This window comes from Manacus candei, unplaced genomic scaffold (genome assembly GCF_025592945.1).
Source record: "Manacus candei isolate 608988 ecotype Guabito, Panama unplaced genomic scaffold, ASM2559294v1 h1tg000027l, whole genome shotgun sequence".
NCBI classification, from domain to species: Eukaryota; Metazoa; Chordata; class Aves; order Passeriformes; family Pipridae; genus Manacus; species Manacus candei.
The window spans coordinates 6,335,382-6,359,779 of NW_026138075.1; the positions used below are offsets into that span (position 1 = coordinate 6,335,382).

At 39.9% G+C, this 24,398-nt stretch overlaps 1 protein-coding gene across 5 annotated transcripts in view; it reads left to right on the forward strand.

The window, feature by feature from the left end:
- SEMA6A (semaphorin 6A) overlaps window positions 1-24,398 on the forward strand; it is a 117,764-nt gene that overhangs the window by 55,131 nt on the left and 38,235 nt on the right. For all 5 annotated transcript variants that reach the window (XM_051789344.1, XM_051789342.1, XM_051789339.1 and 2 more), the window contains exons 4-15: window positions 2,940-3,000; window positions 4,496-4,558; window positions 5,346-5,447; window positions 8,128-8,218; window positions 11,488-11,607; window positions 12,642-12,730; window positions 13,629-13,846; window positions 17,336-17,467; window positions 20,793-20,948; window positions 22,352-22,528; window positions 23,246-23,386; window positions 23,482-23,562. In XM_051789344.1, the coding sequence (XP_051645304.1) occupies window positions 2,940-3,000; window positions 4,496-4,558; window positions 5,346-5,447; window positions 8,128-8,218; window positions 11,488-11,607; window positions 12,642-12,730; window positions 13,629-13,846; window positions 17,336-17,467; window positions 20,793-20,948; window positions 22,352-22,528; window positions 23,246-23,386; window positions 23,482-23,562 (1,431 nt within the window). The remainder of the gene's footprint in view (window positions 1-2,939; window positions 3,001-4,495; window positions 4,559-5,345; window positions 5,448-8,127; window positions 8,219-11,487; window positions 11,608-12,641; window positions 12,731-13,628; window positions 13,847-17,335; window positions 17,468-20,792; window positions 20,949-22,351; window positions 22,529-23,245; window positions 23,387-23,481; window positions 23,563-24,398) is intronic.

The following is a 24,398-nucleotide window of genomic DNA, read 5'->3' on the forward strand; positions in this document are numbered from 1 at the left end:
ATACCACATCTCTTTCAGAGGCAGTAGTAGAGACTGAAAGCAAATTGTACACAGTCAAAGGTGTTTCTCAAAGAGTTTTGTAACAAGATTCATTGAAAAATGTAGCTAACATAAATCTCTTGACTGTTATATCAGATGTTACTTTCATGGTTTTTTTAGACATTGAAATATAGCAATGCTGAGTTTATATTTGTACTCAATTATCTGAAAAGCAATCAAAACAAATGATTAAATATTGAGAGTATTTATTTTAGGACTGTTGTGTTTAGGGTGGATTTTTTTGTTTGCTTGTTTTAGAAAATCCAGTGTTGATTTTTGCAGACAGTTTCTGTGCACCAGAGAGGCTAACTCAAATTTGAGAATTGCTAACATTTTATTAGTGAGCAGCTGATACAAAGCAAAATTTCTGTCAGTTGCTTATTTTGTTGTATGAGATACGTGACTCCAGTATTAGCTATTACCAAGTAAAATTTTGTGTCACTTCAGAAAGGCTTTATTTCATGTTATCGGGCAGAGATACCCAACCAATATAAATCAGAATAACTCAGCCAAAGCCCAGGAAGCCTTACTGTTTGAATATCTGGCTTGCAGTCTGCAAACGACCAGCTCTGTTTTCTTTTTTCTCGTGGGAAGGGTACTCCCTCACCATCTCACTTGCGCTCGCTCACTCCCACGCCCACACCCCTTTTTCTAAGTTTGCTGTGTCTCCTCCTCCCATTGTCTCATGCAGTGCCAGCTTTTGTTCATGTTATCTGCCACCCCTCATGTGTATGTACAAAACAGATCTCTGGAGCACTGGGATGGGATGGCTCCCTCCTCATTTGCAGTTACATGTTTCCAGACGATGCACTGAGTGGCCAAGGGTCAAGCACAGCCGGTGGCATTATTTAAATTCCCTTCCTCGACAAGATTATGCCATGGCAACAAAACTCGGTTCTGCTCATTGGAGGTGGGAAAAACGGAAGCTCGAGGATTAAGTAAATTTGTGTTAGAATAACTTAATTAGCAGTAAGCTGTACACATACCACAGCTAGTAGATAGAAGGAGTTGGGTGGCAGTGGGAAAAGGAGGGCAAGAACAATCCCACATTGTCTGTGGTTAGCTGGCCCTCCTCTGAATTTGACAGCTCTTTCGCTCTCTCCTGACACTGTCAGCAACTATGTTTCACATTCGGCATGAGAAAATTATATGTAATTTTCCTGATGCTAACCCTCTTTCAATCCCATAACTTAGCATCTGAGTTTTCTTTGAACTGTTTCTTGAACCAGAAATAAGTCCTCTGAAAGCTGTTTTACTGAGAGTGGAACTAAATAACTCTACTCTTTTTGAGTACCACCACTGTATTTTCTAATTGTCTTGTTGAAAATGAAAAGATTGTAACTACTGGAAAGCAAGACCGATGATTAAAATCAAGAGCTGTGCTGGAAGAAGGTTTTTAGAGGTCCACTAGCACCTCATTTACAATTCAAGAGATTTTTTTCCACCACTGTTTATATAGCAGGAGTGACAGCAACAGAAAGCAATGTACATAAAGAGAGAACTGTGCCATAATCTGTGAAACTGATATCATGCTAATAGGTAATTTTAGTCCAGCACCAACACTGACCACTGCTCTGTCACTAAAGTCAGGTAAATAATAAACTGAAGCATTAAACCAATATTGGAAGAAAATGACAGTGCTAGTTTTACAGTCTGGAGGAGAAGAAAACCCACAACTCTTCAATTTGGCATCTTACAAAGCAAACAGCCTCAAGGTCCATAGCAGACAAATTTTTAAACACCAGTTCCCCACACCAGTGCTGCCTCTTTCTCCACCTGAGAGAAGTTCTGCTTATTTCTCTTACAGCAGTATTTTGTGTTTGCTTTGTTTAAGAGACTAGTACTGTTTCCCCAAAACCCAATAAAACAAAGCTAACCTTGAGAGCAGGGATTTCTAAAATAGAAACAGCCTGTATCCTGCTTTCAGCAGACCCCTCAAATGCTGTGGATCGTGCTTCAGCTGCGCAGCTTCCCGCATGTTGAAAAAAGCCAATGTTATTTCAAGGAAAAATGAGACAGTTAGTCCCAGTTCGATGTGCTGGTTACTACAGCATTGTGGGTTGGTGGGTTTTTTTCAAATTTTGGTTTCCATACAGAGCTGTCTTTGTTCTCAGCTTACACGGAGGAGAATGCTTAAAAATATCTCTTTACCTGAGTACCTGAGTCTATTTCCTCTTTCCAAGAAGAGATTGGCGGTTAATTTTAGAGAGGGAGAGGTTCTCAGTAAATGTGAGGGAAAAAAAAATGAACTTTTTTTCAGAAAAGTATTTTACATTTAGTTTGGCCAGCAGTGTGTGAAGAGAAGAATGATTTCTGGGAATGGTTTTGTGGCTGTCAGCCTTTTGTCTACCGTATTGTCAATCAAATTATAACAGCTGAGGTTAGACACATAATTAAAAAGGAAAAAAAAAAGAAGAAAAGAAAGAAAGAAGCATTAACCTCTTTTTAACCCTGAATGGCTAAATGTGACGCAGTGACTGCTAGCACAGGAATCTGGCAAAGGCTGCCCAAGAGCTATTGCAGCTGATTTCAGGATACAGAAAACATCTGCATGCTAGGTTATGACATCTGCTGTAGGACTGATAGAAGAGAAATCATATGAGACTCATCTACTTTCCCAAATCTCATTTGTTCAAATAATTGCTTTTGGGAAAGATTCTTACTTTGAAGTTTGGTATAATTTTTCTTTTTTTTTTTCTTCTTAATGCGAAGGCAAACAGTTTATATGCAAAAGTGCTTTTCTGGGAGAAGGAGGCTATGCTGCCAGTAATGTTTCCTCATAAGACCGTGATTTTTTTAAAAATGTATTATGGATTATCTTGTAATAGATAGTTCTCTTATAGAAAATGAACTGTCTGACTACTACATTTGACTTTGTATTTGTTTGCCTTTGTTTACAGGGACCATATTTATACTGTTGATATGGACACATCACATACAGAAGAAATTTATTTTAGCAAAGTAAGTAGCTTTTATCGTCATCCAGAAACCAAGGACACTAGACAAGTTTCAAATAAATAGGAAGATGACATTGTTTCAAAGAACTTGCCAGTGCTGCTGTAAAAACTGTAATAAGCAAGTAAGATGGCATTGCTAATCATATCTGGAGAAAGCTAGAAGAGCAATCGTGTCCTCTGCAAATTTCTTATAAGTGATTTATCTGGGCTGTTAAGCAATCTGTGCTGAAATACAGTGAGGTCCCTGATGGAACATCTGTCAAACATCTATTAATTTGTATGCAGCAGCTTTCTATAACATTTATACTATCCCAATTAAGTATACTGAAACTTTCATCATAAAAAGCAAGTTACATATTTTCATGCACACAAATTTTTTTACTCATGGAAATACTGACTAAATAAAATCTTATTGTAACATCACTGTGTAGATGCGTTCACGTTATCTCCATGGGAAGTTACATTCAAACTAAGAAGAGCTTTGTCTGCATTACCATACTGTATATTAACGTGAACATACTGAAAATAATCTCCCTTCAGCTCCTTTGCATTGCAGTCATATTGTGTAATGTGTACCAAACACAGCCTTGGTCCAGCAGAAGCTCATACAAATTTGGGCACTGGATGAATTCCACTGTAGAAAGAGGACAGTGCTTCATTATAACTATGAATGATGCTGAAGATGAACTGATGCCCAGTTACTCATCAAAGATGAGGGCACAGGCTTTTAGTTGTAATAAACATTTATGTTTATGGTTACTCTTTCATCTTGGAGCCCTTCATGAATACATAGTGCATCAGTTTACTTATCAGAAACACTGTCAGAACTACTGTGGCAATAGTGTCTAAGGTGATAGTGCCTTAGGCCATATGATTTTAACCAAAGTTTTATTATAATTAATGAACCTTCCACATTTGGCCATTCCTGAAACTCATCGCAAAAAAATCTAGGGTGGAATTCACCTTCAAATATTCTGGAGAGAGATTGTTAGCAGATAAAGTCAGCAATGTCTTGGTAGGGCTTTCTGAGCCTGCCAGCTGAACTGAACTGATAAGAATTACCTGAATTTGATTTCTTTGCTGATCTAAAATGTTGTCTTCCATAATACATATTTCATTTAGAATCCATTAAAGCTTCATAGTCCATAAATGTTTATTCTGATTTGCAGAGCAGTATAAGTTTAAAAGAAGAGAGCATCTAGTACTTCTAAGAAAAGTACACGTTTCTCAGAGTTGGCCTGTTGTTAAGTTTTGTTGATTTAGGCTTAAAAAAAGAGGGATAGGATTCCAATCTAATGAATAGAGGGCAAAACAAAATTAAGTGATGCTCCACATCAGTGATCTTTCATTGTTGTGGTGAATTAATCATGGAGAAAGTGTGTAGAAAACTTTTGATAAATATATGTTCAACAGCTAGTCCCTCCTAAGGGACTTTTACTTCTGAAATCAAATGCAAAATACCTCTGAGTTCTAGTTGATTTCTTTCTTGATCCTTGCAGAAATTGACATGGAAATCTAGACAAGCCGATGTAGACACATGCAGAATGAAGGGAAAACATAAGGTAGGCAATTTTCATTTTGTCTGCATCTGCTACTTTAGTTTAGATGCTTCACTATTATCTCAGGCTGCTGTCTGTGATGTGGAATGGATCATGCCATTCACTTCTTGCCAGTAATTGCTTTTTTCGTCAACTTACTGAAGGCTTTAATTTGCAAAAATAATTCACTTCGAATGTGATAAAATATTACGACAGAAGCCACAGTAATATCCTGAAATGCTTAAAGCATTGAGAGTTTTGGACTCAATGCTTAGTGCACTGATTTCGCTTACCATTGTTTTAACACTACTGTCCATCTCCCTGCAGGAATTTACTGAGACTTTTGCGTAAAGCTTCAGAAAGCATGTAACCTGTGACTAACACAAGTAGTAACATAATTAAACATAGACTCTTTGATTCTGCACATCTAGTTCCCCTTATAGTTACAGATGCTTTATGCCAGTACATTGTAGTGGTGATGCTACTGTCTGACAGCACATAGATGAGAAGGTCATATTCAGTCTTGAGTAAAGCAACATCTTTCAAACAAAAATTCACCTATGTGAACAATAGCAAAATATGAGCTGTAATGTGAATGTCGCGTCTTCAGTTCTTTGTAATTTTTAAACCAGTAGAATATAAATCAGTTGCAACTTGCTCATTGTCAGTTTAACACAGACAAAATAAGGGTCAGAAAATCACAGTGGCTACCAGCCAATTTCATTTGAAACCTGACAATGAAATATCATGGTATAAAAATACAGATATCTAAGATGCAGTAGTTGAAATAGTTTTTATTATTTTTCTTCAGGATGAATGTCATAACTTTATTAAGGTTCTTCTAAAAAGAAGTGAGGATACACTGTTTATCTGTGGAACAAATGCATTTAACCCTTCTTGCAGGAACTACAAGGTATGTGATCTGTTTTTGGAGTTTCATTTATGCCTTGTCTTTTGGTTGGATTTATTGTGACTCTACTGGCAGCAGCATGAGGTTGTCATTCAGCTATGCACCATTCAACTCTGAAGCATTTTTCCTGACTTATTTCAGCGCTATTGAGTTCAGTGTTGATTGGATTTCTGAGAATTTCTCAGATTGATTACCTACTTCTTTACAACTCCTGCCCATCAAGAGCATTGCCACTTTGCATTGCCCTCAGTAAGTGCAAGAGTCCTTCAGGTCTCTGCTTGGGGATGTAGTCACTCCTCAGTAAGATCCTCAGCTTGTCACTGATCAAATCATAGATTAATGCTGGGGGTTACTTCTGGAGTAGCATGTTTTAAATTCTCTGTTATGCTCTTCTCAATGCCAAAAGGAGTTCTTTCATTGCTTGAGGACAGCAAAACTTGAGTTTAGTGTTGGGGACCCAGCGGATAGGGAAGCTGTGGAGACCCTACGGCATTGTGTACTGTGGAAGTGATTGAACAGTAAATCTCCATAGGGAACAATGCAGCAGGACAGTGATGTATTCCACACTAGCTGGGGATGTGCAAAGCCAAAACATTTTCTAGAGCAGTGAAGAAAAGTGTGCTGGTCCATGCATACTTGACATTAATGCCCTGAACCCAATTTAGTGCTTTGGTATAATGTGTCTCTGTTACTTGCATTTCAACAGGACCCATTTATTGAAATATTTCCTATTTTCTCAGGCTTTCACCAGTATATTCTGATATAACTCCCAACAGTGGATGGTTCTGGAGTAGCTGAATGATTTTAACTTAGGTGCTTGATAGCCAGACCCTGCTTTTCCAGGCACTGTTAAGTCCCATGGGTCATTTCTCATTCTTCTTCTGGAAAAAGAAAATTCAGCTTTGTTAATACTGCTTCTGACAAAGTCATAGGACAATTCTCATTTACTTTTTGGGTTCAGAGTTATTGTACAAAAAACAAAATAAAGATGTTAACATCCAGGAAAACTACTTTCTTAGTGGTGTTCGCTGTGACTGCTGCTCTTCCTCGATTTTTGTGCAGTGCTGCTTTACCTTGTCTATCTACTGTGATGGCTGCAGTCTAGGAAACACAGGAGAGAAGTTCAGGATAATGTTTTCTTTCAGTCTGTGGAGGAGTAAAAATACAAGCCTTTGTCATGGTAACTGTGAGGTACAGGTAGCCGCTCTGTTAACTGCTGTTTCTTTTTTTCCTTCTTTCCTTGCCCACTCCTAGTGCAAATTGTAATTTTTTAACTCTCAATGTCATTAATGAGGCTAACAAATCTCAACCAGTCCCCTTGATAGAAAGCTGTCTTTTGAATACAACTACAAATTTCTTTGCCATCCTGATGTGAGGGATATAAATGGCCCTCCTTACCCTTACTCCAGGTGTTTCATTCCCCATGATGCACAGCCTCTGCAGATTGCCTCACCTGCTGCTGAGCCACAGGACTGGGTAGTGATCCCTCTGACAGTCTACAGAAGGTCCCTTGAACATCTGCCCTGGCTTCCTGCATGTATTCCTGCATTATACAGAGAGAGAACTAGACATGTGCTAAACAGAAGTCAGGGCTCATCCCTCAGCCATGCCAGTGGATGTGGGGATGAGCCTAGCATGTGGAGCTTGGTGCAGGAAAAGTTGCTCGGGACTGTAACTCCTTTCCTCTCACTATCACATGAAATGCTTTTCAGCTGTTGAGTAAACAGAAAACGAATGATGAAAAATCATCCATTGGAGGATGTGGAAGCTGTAACATACAAACTAGAAGTTGATTGAAGTAGTTGATGGTGCCATGCGTGTTACTTTTCATGCTCTGTGAATCTGTACTGTATGTGATTTATACAGTATAAGCTGCTTAAATTACCTCAATATGCTAGAAAGGTCCTTATTCCAAAAATACAGTAGTATAAGAATCTTAAGGAGGTAAGAGGTGTACATTTACTCCTTAGCTCATTAAACCTTCTTGAACTTAGCATAAAGTCAATCTGTATATTTGTGTCATCGTCAGGGCCCAGGGTGAATTTATTTCCCAAGAGTTACATATAAGCCTCAGATTTTACAATTCCTGCACAGATTAATTCTTGCCTGATGGTAAGAGGATTTCTCCATGAGACAGACTCAACTGATAGTAAAGCTTGAAGAGCATCTTTCTGAGTATGCAAATCAAGGAAGAGAGCACCAGTGTTGAGAGTAGAGCAGAAGGATCTCCGAACCTGGAGGAGGAAAATACACATAGAGATAATTGTTCTAATGCTGTTTCTTCTGACTGCTGTGGTTTGCAGTCTTTTGTGTGTGTGAGAGCGTCTCTGTTAGGTCCCTGTTGAGGATAAATTTTGAAGCCTTGCCAGAACCATAGACCACATAGCTGCTACAGTTCAAAACAAAGCTTGTGTACAGATAGAATATAGACTGAAGACTTTTGTAAAATATGTTGTGTTAAGAGTGATTAGTTCCAAAAGAATACCTGACTTACTGGACAACACTTTCTTCAGACTGATTTTATTTAACAGCATGATTTTTCTCAGGTTTTTACTTCATAGTTAGGAGCAGAATTAGAGAAAGGACCTTCCTCCCTGCCCAGAAAAGAAGAACACTGTCATAAGCCTCATTTTGGGTAAGAAGTTCTGTTTCTCTATCTGAGGAGCTCCCTTTGGTTTTTCAGATGGATACCTTGGAGTTCCTAGGAGATGAATTCAGTGGAATGGCCAGGTGCCCTTATGATGCAAAGCATGCCAACGTTGCGTTGTTTGCAGGTAAATTCATGGAGATGAACTTTTGCTTTCTGTCCTGAAGCCCAGGCTTGCCATAACACTGTGCCTCTTGTTTGAGTCCAGAATGCCTAAATCTAAAGGGTGGCAAAGGGAGTGAACAATGACTAAAAATAGCGGGCATAAGGAAATCCCTAGCAAAAAAGCCTTCCTTGCTCATAAACATTGCCTGAAACTTCAGTTTCCTGATTCAGTATTTCGGTATTTCCTGTATTCTTGATAATATGACCAATGAGACACAATTTCTGGTGGCATCCAGCTTCTGTAAAAGTCAGAGGAAGTCAAAGCTTGTGTGAACTTTAATGAGGATTGGGCAGGATGTTCTCTTTAACAACTCTAAGCTTAAGTTAACATTCATAATAAAAAGAAGTTAGGGGGAAATGCTGTGATGTGCCCTTTTCTAGATCTAGAAGGCAATGAAAATTGATTTTATTTTAAAGCTGAAAACATTTCAGTATGGTCTTACTAGCTGTTGTAGGCAATGGAGAGAAGTGTGTTGGTTAGAGGTGATTTATACTGCATGCAGCAGAATACAATTAGCTCTAATTTCTTCTACAGTAGTTAGAAAATAGTTAGAAAAAGTGAGAGCTTATAATGGGGTTAATTTTGGCTATGGTTGTGTAGTATTTTTGTATGTCTGTTCATGAATTCCTGATTAAATTTTTTCTTTATTGAACTTCTCTTAGAGTGAATCCTGGTGATCTGTTTTTAGATTTGGCTGTAAAATAGGTGGTGAAGAAAATAAAGAAGTCATCCAGGATAATGTCAGTCCTCTTCAACAGGTGTGATGCTAGAAAGCAGAGCCTGGGAGCTCACATGGAAATATTTAAGATTTAAGAGTGCAAAAGTATTTCAGCCACTCTCAACTGAGTCTGTGGCCAAAAGGCTCTATTAAGCACTACTGTGTTTGAGGTATCATCATCTGCCTCACAAAGGAGTTTCTTTAACAGATTTCATTTTTTTTAAGTTTTTCTTTTACTCTTTATAGTGTAAATAAATGGGTCCTTTTGTTTCAAGAATAATGGTGATGATGATGGTGGTAGTATGTAATTTCTTAATTGCACTTAAAAGAACATACAGGAGAAATTCTCTAATTGAAGCAGGTAATTCATAAAGCATGGAAAGAGAAAAACAGCTTCAGAGAAATAATTTTCCCATGTATCTCAGATTCCCTATCCTCAGGGCAGTCTGAATGACCTTTCAGAAGGGCCTTTTTCACTATACTGGCCAAGAAAGCATTTGTGACCAGCCTATTGTAAACATTCACTTTGCATGCAGATGAAGTTTGGTAAGATGACTCCCACTTTACCATAATAAGAAATCTTCGTATTATTTGAAAATAAAGAGAATATTTATAGAAATGGTCATACTCTTTCATGGTGATTCAGAATAAATTTGATACTGTTCAAATAAATACTTGTAGAATATACCCTGTAAATCTACTAGCTTCAGAAAATCACTGTTTTACAAGACATACATATTGATACCCATGATAATTTTTCAGAGTGCAGTGAAAAGCCACTTCAGAGCAGTTTGGGGCACCAATCCAGGTCATCTGAGTTTGTTGGGTGCACTTATGTGAATATGGCTCTTCTTGCAGCCTGTAGCTATTACAGCTGATATGTGGGAATTGTAATTGGTCACATGGTATTCAGGAACTTGGCAGGAAAGAAAATAAATGCGTGGTTGTATTAACAGGAGTTCAGACATCCGTATCTAAACAATTCAGCTTTTTACTCTATTTTAAATTTGGGTTTCGTATCAGCAGAGGGGGATGTTGTAATTATTTTTTCTGCTTTGCTAAATAAAAATGCTCATTTTGAAGTAGCCAGATAAGGACAAGAATTGCATGACTCAGAACAAGGCATACAGTTTTGCTAATGAAGAACAGTCTGAATTTTAAATCTGGAGCTGAAATTCACAGAATCAGAGATTGTTAGAGTTAGAAGGGACCTCTGGAGGTCATCTGGTCCAACCCCCCTGCCAAGGCAGGGTCACCTAGGGAAGGTTATACAATGCATCCAGGTGGGTTTTGAATGTCTCCAGAGAGGGAGACTACATGACCTCCCTGGGAAGCCTGTTCCAGCGCTCTGCCACCCTCCGTGTAAAGAAGTTCTTCCTCATGTAGAGGTGGAACTTCTTGTGTTTTAGTTTATGGCCAATGCTCCCTGTCATGTTGCTGGGCACCACTGAAAAGAGTCTGGCACCATCCTCTTGGCACAGACCTTTGATATCTTTATATGCATTAATGAGATCCTCTCTCAGTCTTAAAGTAAATGATGTCTGAAAGTACAATGAGGAGACCTTGACCAATAAAAGCCTCTGTGCTTTGTCCTGGGTATGTCCCCAGTGCTGCTGCCTTCAACATAATCTCTGTCAAAGGAGATGTAGGCAATTCTAGTTTTTATGCAATGCAACAGAGACACAAGTTTCTGTCCTCATGCTGCAATGCTTGTGCACGTACCAGACATCGTGTTTCGAGATCTGTCTCAAACATGAAAACAGTCCTGTACAGTTACCATGACCTGCAAACAGATTAGGCAACAAATAAAATTTAAAAATATTGCTAAATGTTGTGGTTTTACCTCCTGATAGTGTTGCATCTTTTGGTTGTCCTTCGGGTGCCATTTTATAGACTCTTTCTTATCACTAGTCCTCCACTTCTTAAGAGAGAGGAATGCATAATTCATGCCTAAAATGCATGTTAGAAAAGAAACGTTGACGGGCAATCCTCCTCCATCTCTTTGCATCACTGTTTCAGCAGGGCTCCCAGCACGCTATTTAATTTTTTCCTAGTGATCTTTGGCAGAGGAAAAGTGCTCTCAAGAGGAGAATTTTTCGTAAGTGTCAATTAGCCTACAGTCTCCAAGACCTGTCTGGTTTGCACTCCCAGTTAAAACTAACAGTTCTGTTATATTTGTTTTGCTCACATACTTAGGCAGGATTTCAGAGCATTGAACCAGAGGCTTGTGCAGAAAAACTGGATAAGGTAGTTCAGTGAACTGGAGAAGAATTATTCCATAAGGTTTCTTCTCCTACAGCATCCCTCTGAAATTACCATTTTGCAAACTAATGACTTGCTTTTGTTCAGTACTCAGTCCCATTTACCCAGCTGGATTTTTTTTTTTTTCTCCAGTATTCCTAAGGAGATTGTGATGGTTTTGTGTCCTCCATCTCATTTGACTGGTGATAGAAAGCAATTGTATTATTTGTAATGCTCCTTCCCCTTTGTTTCTTCTTTCCTTGCTCTCCAGAGGGAAAGCTGTATTCTGCCACAGTGACCGACTTCCTTGCAATAGATGCAGTCATATACCGGAGCCTTGGAGACAGCCCAACTCTGCGAACAGTTAAACATGACTCCAAGTGGCTGAAAGGTAGATAAACACACACGATGAAAAAAGCGGCATCTCTGATGAGAGACTTGAATTCCTGACAGACCTCTTTGTCATTTCACCAGTGCTTTCTGGCAGAAAGAAGGAACTAGATTACATCTCTTGCTTACCCTGATCTGTTTATCTCTTCCTCTCTTCTCCTGATCCCAAGTTACTGGACCTGACAGAACCTGTGAGCTAGGTAGATCAGAATATGTATTCCAGTGAGCTTTCCAAGCTGAAATCCACCAGTTTACATCTGTTGGGTTGGAACTTGCAGGGCTCAGTGTGCTTTGGCTGCGTTTGAAAATATTCCTGCCACAGGACTTTTAGGTAACAGTCAAGGCTTTATGAAATATAGAAGGTTTATCCAGTAATGTTAAGATTCATTAATGAAAATAAATATTGCACAAAGCCTTTCTGTTATAGTTCTTAGGGACTGTACTGCTGTCATTAAATTAGGCAATTTCTGTGCTCTAAATGCCCTCATTGTTAAGAACTGTGCTGTTTAGCTTTATGTAGGTGTTAGGAATAGTTAGCATTTGTAGTGATTTTAAGTTAGCATTTTAGAGTGAGCAAAGCCATAGTTTGAAGTCTTTTTCTGCACGCAGAAATGTTTTGCCAGATGTCAACTTTGGCTGTCCCACTTTGCTTGATGCTACAGACACATGTGGGCAGAAACAGTTACCTGGTTTGTTATTCGCTCCGCTCACAGCCTGCATGCCATAAAGAGCACTGCTTGGACCCCTCAGGCATACAGTTATAAATGCCTGTTTACTTCTCCTCTTGCAGGCAGACATATTAGTGGCAAAGACTTAACTACTTTGCAGTGATGTTGCACAGACTTGTCCCCAGTTCTCCTGTCCCCAGACAGTGATTCTTCTGTGGCGATGTTGTTAGTTCTGAAAACTGATCAAGTTTCTCAAATGCAGATGTTTCACCTCTGGATATTAAGTGTGAATGTATTTGGCTTCTCTTGGCATGCTATATGCTGTATGTGGTGCCTAAATAGGATATCTTCGGTTGTTTCTTTCTAGAACCATACTTTGTTCAGGCAGTGGACTATGGCAATTACATATACTTCTTCTTCCGGGAAATAGCAGTGGAGTACAACAGCATGGGAAAGGTAAGGGCAAAAACATTGCCTTGAATGACTTTGTCAGATTCAGGAGGAGGAAAACTTATTCTTGGACCAGTGCTGTTAGGAGTGACCTTGAAATGATCACTATAAATCACGATGACAAGGTCATCATTTTGAGAGGATTCCTATTGCTCAAGCCAAAAGGTTGGTTGGAGTGAAACATTGCACTGTCTTAAAAGGAAACTGTGGTTTCTTACAGTGATGGTTTATGCTGGAGTCGCTTTTCTGAAATTATAAAAAGCTTAAGGCTAATGTAGTTAGTTCAGTATAGTAGATAATTGTTAAAAATGGATTCCAAAGAAGGGAAATATTTTTCTGTAAGAAATATGAATTGGAGTGCTGAGTAAACAGGTGCAGGAATTTTGTGCTCTGCTATTCTGCAAAGAATAATTAAACACTTTTTGCATTTTTGCTAATTTCACAATAGCTTTCTGACTAAGCAGTCAGAAAAGCTGACCAAGGTCACAAAGGTGGAGAGCAGGAATAAAAGCCCAGCAATATTTGCATAGTTTTTAAGTGCTGAAAACACAAGAGTCAGAGCAGGCAGTGTGGGTTGCAGGGATTGTGAATATGAAATGTGCTTTTGTTTGGGGAAATAGAAAGCTAAGCAGTCTGTATGGAAATGAGTTTTATATGGGTTGAGAACAGATCTCCTAAAGGATTTATGGCTGTATAGTAAATGCCACAGTCTTATCTTTCATAGCACACTGTTCCAAAGCTTAATTTTTCTCTGTTTCTTATTTGTCACAAATTACAGAAATGTGATATTAAATTAAGCACCTTACTGTGTTATTCCTAATGTTTTAAAAGCAGTATTCCAGCAAAATCTTTGGTTCAAACAGTCATTTAATTTTCTCCATTATTTTTGCTCTGTTCCTTCCAGGTAGTTTTCCCAAGGGTGGCCCAGGTTTGCAAAAATGACATGGGAGGATCTCAGAGAGTGCTGGAAAAACAGTGGACTTCCTTTCTCAAGGCCCGGTTGAACTGCTCAGTTCCTGGTGATTCACACTTCTACTTCAACATACTGCAGGCAGTTACAGATGTTATCCATTTCAATGGCCGGGATGTTGTTTTAGCTACATTCTCCACTCCGTATAATAGGTAATAGGCACAATAACCTTTTACCTTCTATTTCCTTTATGTTTTGCTTTTCAGTGCAGTTTCTTTTCACTTTATGACGGTGCAAGAAGTGATTGCTCATACACTATAATTTTTATGTACCATGCACTTACCAATAGTTTGTGTTTCATTTTAAGGAACCCTGGTGTTGCTTATTGCATTTTATATCTGATGACTAAAAGCAGCTTTGAGCCATTAACTATTGGGACACATTCCTTGGACATACTTTTCTATCCATGGGAATAATTCACACCAGCCACCAAGAGGTGTTACAGCATGTAACTTGCAGAATGTTATTCCAAAGAGAAAATACCATTTTTTTTCCTCACAAAGAAAGGACTGGGTCTGCCAAGAACCACATTATCTCCTTCCCTTTATTTCTTGCATCCCTGCTGACTCTTGCATTGATCCTTGACCCTGTATTGACCCTGCTGACCTTTGACTCTCCTGGGAGATTCAAGGTCCTAAGCTGTCTTGCTGGCTGGGAAGAAGCGTCCCCAGACCACCTATTTCATGGTTCATGTGTTTATCCCAAAGTGTGCATTTACCTGCAAAGATTTTATTACTGTAACACATTAAAACATGTTTCTCCGGAGTTTATTAGAAGTTTTATCCAATTATTGAGGACTGCCGGAGAAGTTAAAATAAAATAGTAACATTCTAATTAAAAACTATATTGCAATTTCACAGAGTAACATTTGAGCAAAATGGGAGCTTCGTTAGTGAAATTCATCTAGTTTTGCTATACACTAGTTACACATCTAGTTTTGCTACCTCTTGTCAAAGCCTGACCTCAATGAGGTCATTCACAGAACTGACTTCAAATGAGAGTAAGCCTGAGCCTGTAATGTATAATCACTGCTTTTGACGTCAAAACAATAGGAACTGCAATGGAATAATTATGCTACCAGTAGGGAATACAAGCTTAAATTAAGATGATCTCTTTGCATGCAATCTGGCTTAATAAAAACAAGTGAACAAACAGAGATTCAACATCAGAAAATAGATTGTATATTGCAATTATCTCAAAATTAAGATTGTCTTCCCGTTCTGCTAGTATTTCCTGTGGCGTGTCATGAATAACTCTTTTCCTTAAAGCTCGCATTTTAAAATCTAAGTTCTTGGTGTAAAAATCAAGATACTATTTTATAGGCCCCAGTTTTTGCCAGACACTGGAGATGACAGGAAGCGTATATTCTTGGAGACACTCTGTTAGGCAGACCTGGCAGCCAGGAGGCTGCCAATGTCCTGGGGGGCATCAGGCAAAGCATCATCAGTTGGTCAGGGGAGGTGATTGTCCTGCCCTGCTCTGCATTGGGGCAGCCTCACCTTGAATATTTTGTGCAGTTTTGGGCACCACAGTGTAAGAAGGATGCTAAACTATTAGAGGGCATCCAAAGGAGGGCTACGAAGATGGTGAAGAGGGGAAGCCGTATGAGGAAAAGCTGAGGTCACCTGGTGTGTTCAGCCTGGAAAAGAGGAGAAGAGGGGCAAGCACTGATCTCTTCTCTGTGGTGACCAGTGACAGGACCCAAGGGAGGGGCCTAAAGTTGTGTCAGGGGAGGCTTAGGTTGGAGATCAAGAAAAGGTTCATCACCCAGAGGGTAATTGGGCAGTGGAACAGGCTTCCCAGGGAAGTGGTCACAGCACCAAGCCTGAGAGAGTTCAAGAAGTGTTTGGACAACACTCTCAGGCACATGGTGGGATTCTTGGGGTGGTCCAGTGCAGGGCCAGGAAGTGGACTTCAGTGGTCCTTGTGGTTCACTTCCAATTCAGCATATTCTATGATTCTGTGAAATCTCTAACGTGGATGTATCTCTTTCATTCCTCCTTCACTAAGGAAAAGCTGCAACAAATACCTTTGGTCTCTGGAACAAAATTTCCCCCTAGAGTGAACTGTAAGAGATTCCTCAGTCTAGTCTAAGGTCACTCAGGGTAGAAGCTGGTGATGGATTGTAGTCCAGTGGCTCGGAGATGGCATGGCTACAACCCCCGGCACACTCCATCCTTACCACTTCATTGTGCTACAGACCTGCAAACTGCCATAGTAAAAGATGTTGCAATCCTCTAACCACAGCAATCCCTCCATCATGTTGAGCACAATTCTCAGCACTTTTAGTTCTGTAAACATACCCCAAGATTTTAGGTTCGTTGTTTTTTTCTTTACAACTGAATTCAGCAAAATGCAAAATCTTATTGCTAGAGTGGATTTTGAGGTGTCTTTTAGGGTGAGGGCCTCTCTGTGGCCACATATACCCTTGACCATGTTTTACATCAACATATGTGGGTCTGCCTCCGTTTTAAACTTCTGTTGTGTAGTATCACATTAATATAGAGCTTCAAAGTTTCCTTCCCTGTAAAAGCACAATCTGTGGATATCAAAGTAAGACTAATACTGTCCCCCTACTTATTTTTCTTCAGTAACGCGCATCTTGAAACCTTTTAATATGCAAACTGTTATTTTTCTATCAATTTATATACCTTTATGAGTTTAGTTTTATTCTCTGTAACAGTATTATAGTTACTGTATTTTGTCTCTGGGTATAATAAACTACTAGATAAAAGCAGGATTGAAAGCCTCAGCCAGCTGAGTTCATGCTGTTTACACAATAAAATCAAGTGGTGAAAGCCAGACACAAATAGAGTATTTCATGTATAAAAAAAGGACAGAAGAGTAGTTCATGTGTTTAAAAAAGGAAAGGTGGATAAATGAATAATTCATGTTTCCAAGTGACTGACCATGGGAAACCTCTAAGACTTACCTACTTATGTAGGTAAGAATATAATTATATTTAGACAATGCTGTTGTACAGTTGCATGTAAATATTCAAAAAGTGGAAATTGGCGACATTATGATCTAAAAACAACATTGAATTTGCTTCTGTAAGCTCTTTACATCTCATTGAGTGCAGCAAATTCCTGATCACAGTTAACTCCTTTCCATTGGGAAAACTTTGTGGAAGTCAAGCCATGGGAGGATGGAGTAATTACACGTAAATGCCAGGTCAATGGCACATTGCAGGACACTTTCAGTTTGATTAGCACCAACTTCTGAACTGTCTACAGTATATTTTTTGAGGCATGACAGGGACTGTGAGAGTTAGTACTGAGAGATGTTATGACTTACAGGAACGTAGATTTCCAAATAATGGGCTTTGAATGAGACTGGCCATTACTCTTCATGCATTGCCAGTGGTAGCCAGAGTTTCCCAGATTCTTTTCCTTCTTCAAGATCATTGCAATTACCTCTTTCTGTAGAGGCTTTGAAATAAATTCTACTGGCAGGAGCTGTCTGCTGATTGGTATGTTTCAGGCTTTTCCATGGGGCTGGCTTTTCCTGTCAATACTGGATTCAGAGTTCAGAAGTGAGTAGCCTGTGACACTATGACTCCTACAGAGCATGTTTTTTGCTCAAGGTTTTGTGTGTAACTGTGGAATGAGTAACAATTTCTGGGAAATGTTACTTTGCAGCATCCCTGGCTCTGCAGTCTGTGCCTATGACATGATTGACATTGCCAATGTATTTACTGGGAGATTCAAAGAACAAAAGTCTCCAGACTCCACATGGACACCAGTTCCTGATGAACGAGTGCCCAAGCCCAGGTACGTTTCATGTATGATGATATTGTTCTGTTCCTTCATGCAGGTTTTTTGGTAATTTGAAGAGCCTTGTAAGGTGCAGATACAATTATACATGTTGCAACAGTAAAATAGAAGTTCAGTTGAATTTGGATCTAAAGTATACAAGCAAGAATTTTTCCACTTAAAGAAGATTTGTGTAACATAAATCAGGCCAGCATCAGATTCACTTGGTCAGAATAATCACTTAAGAGTGGTGTGAATTACACACCTGTTGCAAATTGGTTCGGTAATGGATATATCTTACTGCAAAGCCTGCACCAGTTCTGTAGTTTGCTGTTCTATGATTACCATGGAATTTAAGTGCCACAGTGGATGCATTATGGAAAGAAAAAAAGAGCATTCCGCCAAACTGGAGATTCAGTTTGCCTCATTCCTCCTATGAGTTGTTTTCCCTTTTTCCACTTCCTTCATGTTTCCATGCACCTCCTCTATTACACTCTCTTTGTACTTCCTGAAAGTACCCATTTCATACAAAATGCTGTTGACAGACAGTTGTTAACTCATTTACACCAGTCTCATTTTGCTCTGAGCTATTGATATGCATGTAGATAAATAAAATTCATTTATCTCAGTTAATCTCTATCACTTAAATGCATGTTTTACATTGCTTGTAATACCTTAATTAACTTTCAAAGAAAAACACATCTGGAGTACTCTCTGCAGTATTTAGTACCACAATATAAAAAGGATCTAAACCTATTAGAGACATCCAAAGGAGGGCAACAAGGATGGTGAAGGGCCTTGAGGGGAAGCCATACAGGGAGTGACTGAGGTCTCTTGGTTTGTTCAGCCTGGAAAAGAGGAGACTGAAGGGAGACCTCATTGCATTTACAACTTCCTTGTACGGAGAAGAGGAGGGGAAGGCACTGATCTCTTCTCTGTGGTGACCAGTGACAGGACCCAAGGGAAGGGCCTAAAGTTGTGTCAGGGGAGGCTTAGGTTGGAGATCAGAGGGTGGTTCTTCACCCAGAGGGTGATTGGGCAGTGGAACAGGCTTCCCAGGGAAGTGGTCACAGCACCAAGCCTGAGAGAGTTCAAGAAGTGTTTGGACAACACTCTCAGGCACATGGTGGGATTCTTGGGGTGGTCCAGTGTAGGACCAGGAAGTGGACATCAGTGATCCTTGTGGATCACTTCCAGTTCAGGATACTGTGTGATTCTATGATTTTACAAAGCTTTATGGTGGCAACTGAGCTTCTGCCTAATCTGAATTTGGTCCACCATGTTTTGGAATTGCCAAGTGTAGCATTCCTGTGCTGTCTTTATTCTGAAGTTGTCTCTCAAGAGAAGAACTTGGAGGTGACTGGGAAATCTGACAAATTCTGTGTTTGTTTTCAGTCTGGGACTTGGTAAGGCACCTTCAAGCACTGTTGCTGGATTTTTTTCTGCATTCTTCAGTGTTTCAACAAGTTGTTGACATGATAGGCTGCCATGGGACTGCAAGGCTGCCCAACAGCTCCGAGGTCATTTGTTTAGAACTTACTCAGATAGTGAATATTGTCAGAGAAGAGGGAAAGGAGAAGGACGAATCTCTTTCAGTGAGAAGGAAGATAAGAAAGTTGCATTATGAGTTTGGGATGAGCCAATAGCAGGCTAACAGTTATGATGAAGATGGGATAATACTTCTCTTTTTAAACCTGCAGGAGATAATGTGAGGTGAACTTTGAACACTATTTCATGTAACATTTGGCCATCAATCTGCTTAATAGAAATAATCACTACTTCTAACTCATGTTGAAGTACATGAGAGGCACCTTTGAAATAAGGCCATTTTTAATATCTCAAAATGGTACAGAAGCGATTCTGCCCCTGTTGATCCCAATATTTCTCAGAAACCTACTGGACCCTTTCAGGGGCCTTGCTTTCCTGTTTGGCCAAACAGCAGGGTTTACTTGGCATTATGTTTACTGGATTAAACCAGTTTTGAGATTAAAACAGGATTAATCCAATCATGCAATTAGGATTTAGGAGTAAATAGGCCTCCAGCTTAGATATACAGAAAGCCTAAGCACCACGGTGCCAGAAGGTGTAGGCTGCTCCCTCAAGTTCTCTGGGAATGTTGCCTCATGAGTCAGAGCCCTGCAGGGACCTAGGAAACTAGCAATGCCCTTTGGTTTCTCCTTCTCTGCCTCTTTTGCTAGTTCTACGTGCAGTTACAAGACAACCAAAATATTTTGGATATGAAGAGGCAAGAGGACACAGTGTCTGCATGTAGTTTTCATTCCTCAGCTCATATGGTACCAGAGTTGTCGATGCAGCTGGTTCCTTCCAGTCCTATGCTATCTTCCTACATAAGATTTATTTACCTAATGTTTGAATATTTATCTGAATTTGAGCAACACATATGATAGGACCAGTGTTGTATTTTGTTCAGGTTGACATTACTCCATTGATGTCAGTGACTATCCACATAAAAGTAGATGAAAATTGGACGCTGCTGTGTGTTTGTGAGTGAATGGTCCATCTTTCATCTTCCCATCTCACAGTGGCTCAAGGATTTGAAGAGTCATAGTGCTCTAGAAAATGACATCAAATGCACCTTTTGTTAGAGAAAATGGCCCAAAAAATACAAACAACAGACAAAGCATTTTTCTACTTCCTTTGTAGAGATGGCTTGTCCGGGCACGAAATTTAAGCTACCTCTTAGGATCAGGGTAGATTTTAGAAATAAGGTGAGCCATTTTCCATTTAAAATGCAAAGAATGATAGATAACATTTCAGTGAAAGTCCTCAAAGTGCTATTATTCTTAAATAATCTCATCCAAATTAAGTGAAAGGTAAAACCAATGTTTACATGGATGCTATCTGTGTTGTCTTCTCCGGTACTCTGCTTTCTACCAGACAGGACTGAAAGTGGCATTCTTTCACATGTTATTAAAAAAATCAACTTCCTTCTGTATTATAGGGACTGCTTTTATTCCATGAAAGAGCAGTCAACTAGGCAAGTTACAAATAGGAAAGTACCTGTGCCAGTGGGTAGAATCAAGCCAAATGCATGCATGCAGTGATTAGGTTCCATGTGAGTGGATAAACTACAAACGCTCTGTGTAACACTCCTGATGAAGAAATGCCTGTGTGCTTTTAGGTGACGTAAAATTCTTTTGAATGGAGGATAGAGCAAGATTTTAGGCTTACTTTGAGGGGCTAAACAAGTCCGCTAGACTTCTCAATCCTCCATTTAAACTTTTGTAAAGCACATCAGATTTCAATGAGGGCCTCATAACAAAAGGAAGTTTGCTCTTGATGTCAAATAAATTTTCTGGTTTTACTCTCTTGTTTTATGTAGGCCTGGTTGCTGTGCTGGCTCTGCATCATTAGAAAAATATGTAACATCTAATGAGTTCCCAGATGATACTCTGAACTTCATCAAAACACATCCACTGATGGATGAGGCTGTACCTTCAATTGTTAATCGACCCTGGTTCCTGAGAACAATGGTCAGGTACGTACCACTAAGTGAACTCTTGTCCTCATTGTAGCTGTCAAGTTGTGCTAATAGCCTTGTTCCAAGTACTCTTCAACTCTGTAAATGTCCTTGGTGTGCTGGGCATGAATCCAGCAAGGAGTGGTGGCAGAGCTGAGCAGATGCTGCAGAATTCCCTGAGCAACTTTCAAGATAGGAAAAACCCTCAGTCCTTTCCAACCACGCTATGCTGAAACTGGATCTTGGAGGAAATGCTGTGCAGGGAAGGTTGACCCACCTGCCAGGTTATATGTCAGTATTTGAGAACAGCTCTGTAGAAAAATTTGGGCAAGGATCAGCAGACAACTCAGGAATATGTATACAGGATACAAACGTGTCTGCCAGGATATGTTCACAGGATATGTAGATGTATGTCAGGTTATCTACTGGTATGCTTTAATGTTTGCAAAAGTATATAGGCGTAAGTAATCACATAGTCTGTATCCTTTCTGTGGCAACAAAAGACAAATAATAACAGATTTGAACAAAGGCTCATACATCAGCAAGTGGTAAATACACCATCACTTTCCTATCAAAATATATTCTCACTCTTTACTCTGGTCACTGTACTACTTATCTACCTTCCAGCTGTGAGCAGAATAATATGACTAACGTTTGCCATATTTTCCTCTCTTCCTCTGAACAAGGGCTGAGTTTTTTGCTGGGCAGTGTTTAGCTCTGAAGAATCTGACTTTAGTAATGTGTCTTATGTCAGGTTTTTATGTCAGGTTTTATGCCTCCAACCAAAGATGAGAGCAGCAAACTGCAGAGTGCTTCCCCTTGATAGCCAGTACCAGCTAACTGCTGCCAAATTACCAGTATATTCATTTTCAATAAATTGAGTCATCCCAAGATTCGATATCACCCCAGTACTGAATTCGCTTGGTGGGGGTTGTATTTTTAGTGAGGTAAAATGGTGTTTAGTATTTTAATATTGTACTGGCACAGCTTTTCCTAACCAAAAAAAAAAGTTGAATCTCGTTCAGTTATCATTATTGCTGCTTTTAATGTGACAGAGCATGAAATTTTGAAGAAGTTCACTGTGCTGACTCTCTTTCCCTGCCTGAAGAAATTACCAGGCTTTTCCTTTTGATCAGAACAATAATTCCTAAATGCCCTCAGACTTTTAACATCCCTTCAGCTTTCTGTGGACAATTCTGCTTGCTATTGGTCATATGGACGTGCAAACACAAGAAAATTCCCCAACATCTGGGGAGCCAAACTGGCGCAGTCTGTGTTGACTTATAGGCAGGTAGGAAAAGTGCTTCCATGTGTTATATAGTTGCTAGAAGGCTGCAATGCCACTTATCTGAAGTGGCAAAAGTGATTAAAAAATTACGATCTAACCTCAAATGATGTAAAATGCTGTATTTTTATTTTAGATACCGACTGACCAAAATTGCTGTGGACTCTGCTGCTGGGCCTTATCAGAACTACACTGTGGTTTTCTTGGGGTCAGAGAAGGGAATCATCCTGAAGTTCTTGGCACGGACAGGAAACACTGGTTTCCTAAATGACAGCCTTTTCCTGGAGGAGATCAATGTTTACAATCCCGAAAAGTGTGTATCTGATTCTTTGTAGTCATGTATGGGTGACTTTGAACTTCTGACTTCCCAGAGAGTAGTTTGTCCCACAGAAAGGGAAGTGGTTAGAGAAGCCAAGTATTTTCAGTAATTTTAAATTGTTTGGGGAAGGGATGTCTGCTTATCAGTCTCTACATTGCAATAAGATTTTTTATTTAGTATGTGTAGAAACTAGCCCATCCTATGCAGCAGCTGATGGATAATTAAAAGTGAAGTTCTGCAAAGGAAGATTAATTTTCTAATCCCATAAAAAACCCTGATTTCTCTCCAAATAATTCAACAACCAGGAAGCTGCTCTCAAAGGGAAGCTTTCCACACATCAGCCTTCCTGAAATATGCCTAAGGGGGCTTTGAAGTGGGCCATAATCATGCAGAAATTTCAGCTACTTTGAGTACTGGAGAAGAATAAACACAAAAAATGAAGGGCCCTCAGAAGCTTGTCTGGTGTGCTGTCTCTCTCCAATTCTTATTCCCCTGTCCCATGCATTTTTAATACTTGCTTATGTGTCTGTCAGTGTTTTTAGTGGCTATTGTAAGGATTTTTTCCTCGGCTTGTTCAATTCTATCTTTCTTAGGGGTTTTTTGGGGGGAGTTTTTTGTGGGGGGTTTTTTCAGCTTGAGGAACCACTAAGGTCTCCTCTGGTTTCCCAGGAGAACCAATCTGCAACCTTAGCTCACTTTTTTCCTAATCAGGTGCAGCTATGATGGTATGGAGGACAAGCGGATCGTGGGCATGCAGCTTGACAAGCCCAGCAGTGCCCTGTACATCGCCTTTTCCACCTGTGTCATCAAGGTTCCCTTGGGCCGTTGTGAGCGTCACGGCAGATGCAAAAAGTAGGTGTTTTCTGATGGTGTCGGAAGCCTGAACAGTTTTGGCGTAGGAAGTCGGAAGCGCTCACAAATTCCACCTTGTGCTCTTCTTTCTCAAGGGCCTGCATAGCGTCCAGAGACCCCTACTGTGGATGGGTGAAGGAGAGCGGGGTGTGCACACAGCTGGTCCTTGGCTCCAAGTGAGTAAGAGCTCTGGCTGGATGGGACGCAAAGCTCTGGCAGTGGCGCCAGGCAGTCTTGGGCACAGCTATTTGAAACATGGGGCTCTTAGGGCAGGAAAAATGTGGGAAGTGTTTGTTTCTACCTTATTTGCATTCACTTCTGAAATGTCTCACAAATTTTTTTGATGTGAAGTGTCAGCTGATTGGTAACTGCTGAAAGAGGAGGAAGAAGAAAATGAAAGAGCTGTACTAAGGTCCGCGTGTTACTGAAAGGAGCGAACTGGATGGATATGTCTGGACCAGCCTACACTGGAGCCATCACAGCTGATTAAAGAGGCAATAGAATCCAAATTAAATTACTGAAGCAATTTGTCCACTGAAAACAAAACCAGTCTTTCTAATTTACTATGAAGAATCACAGAGCACAGTAAGGGCTTAAAGCAGATTTAGAGAAGTGCTGGGTCTCCCCTTGCTTAACAGTAAAATTTCATTATTTTGTAATAATGAAAGTCTGTGAAGGCTACAGGGAGCAGACCCACTTCAGAGCTCACATTTCTTGGCCACTTCTGACACACCCCATGATTGCTCACTCTGAGGTATACATCTATACTTCCTCAAGGTAGTAGTGGAAGTGTAGCACAGACATCACAAGCATAGCCTTGACAGCCCCACAGCTGGCCCACTCAACCCTGCTTCTGTACAGGTCTTTGGTATGTAATGGACAAGTTACAATCCCTGTGCTTCTGTCTTGTTCTTAACTTTCTGTTTCAATTAAAATTATTTTGTCCACTGGGGAAGTTATAGCTGTATAGAATCATAGAATCATAGAATCAGCTGGGTTGGAAGGGACCTCA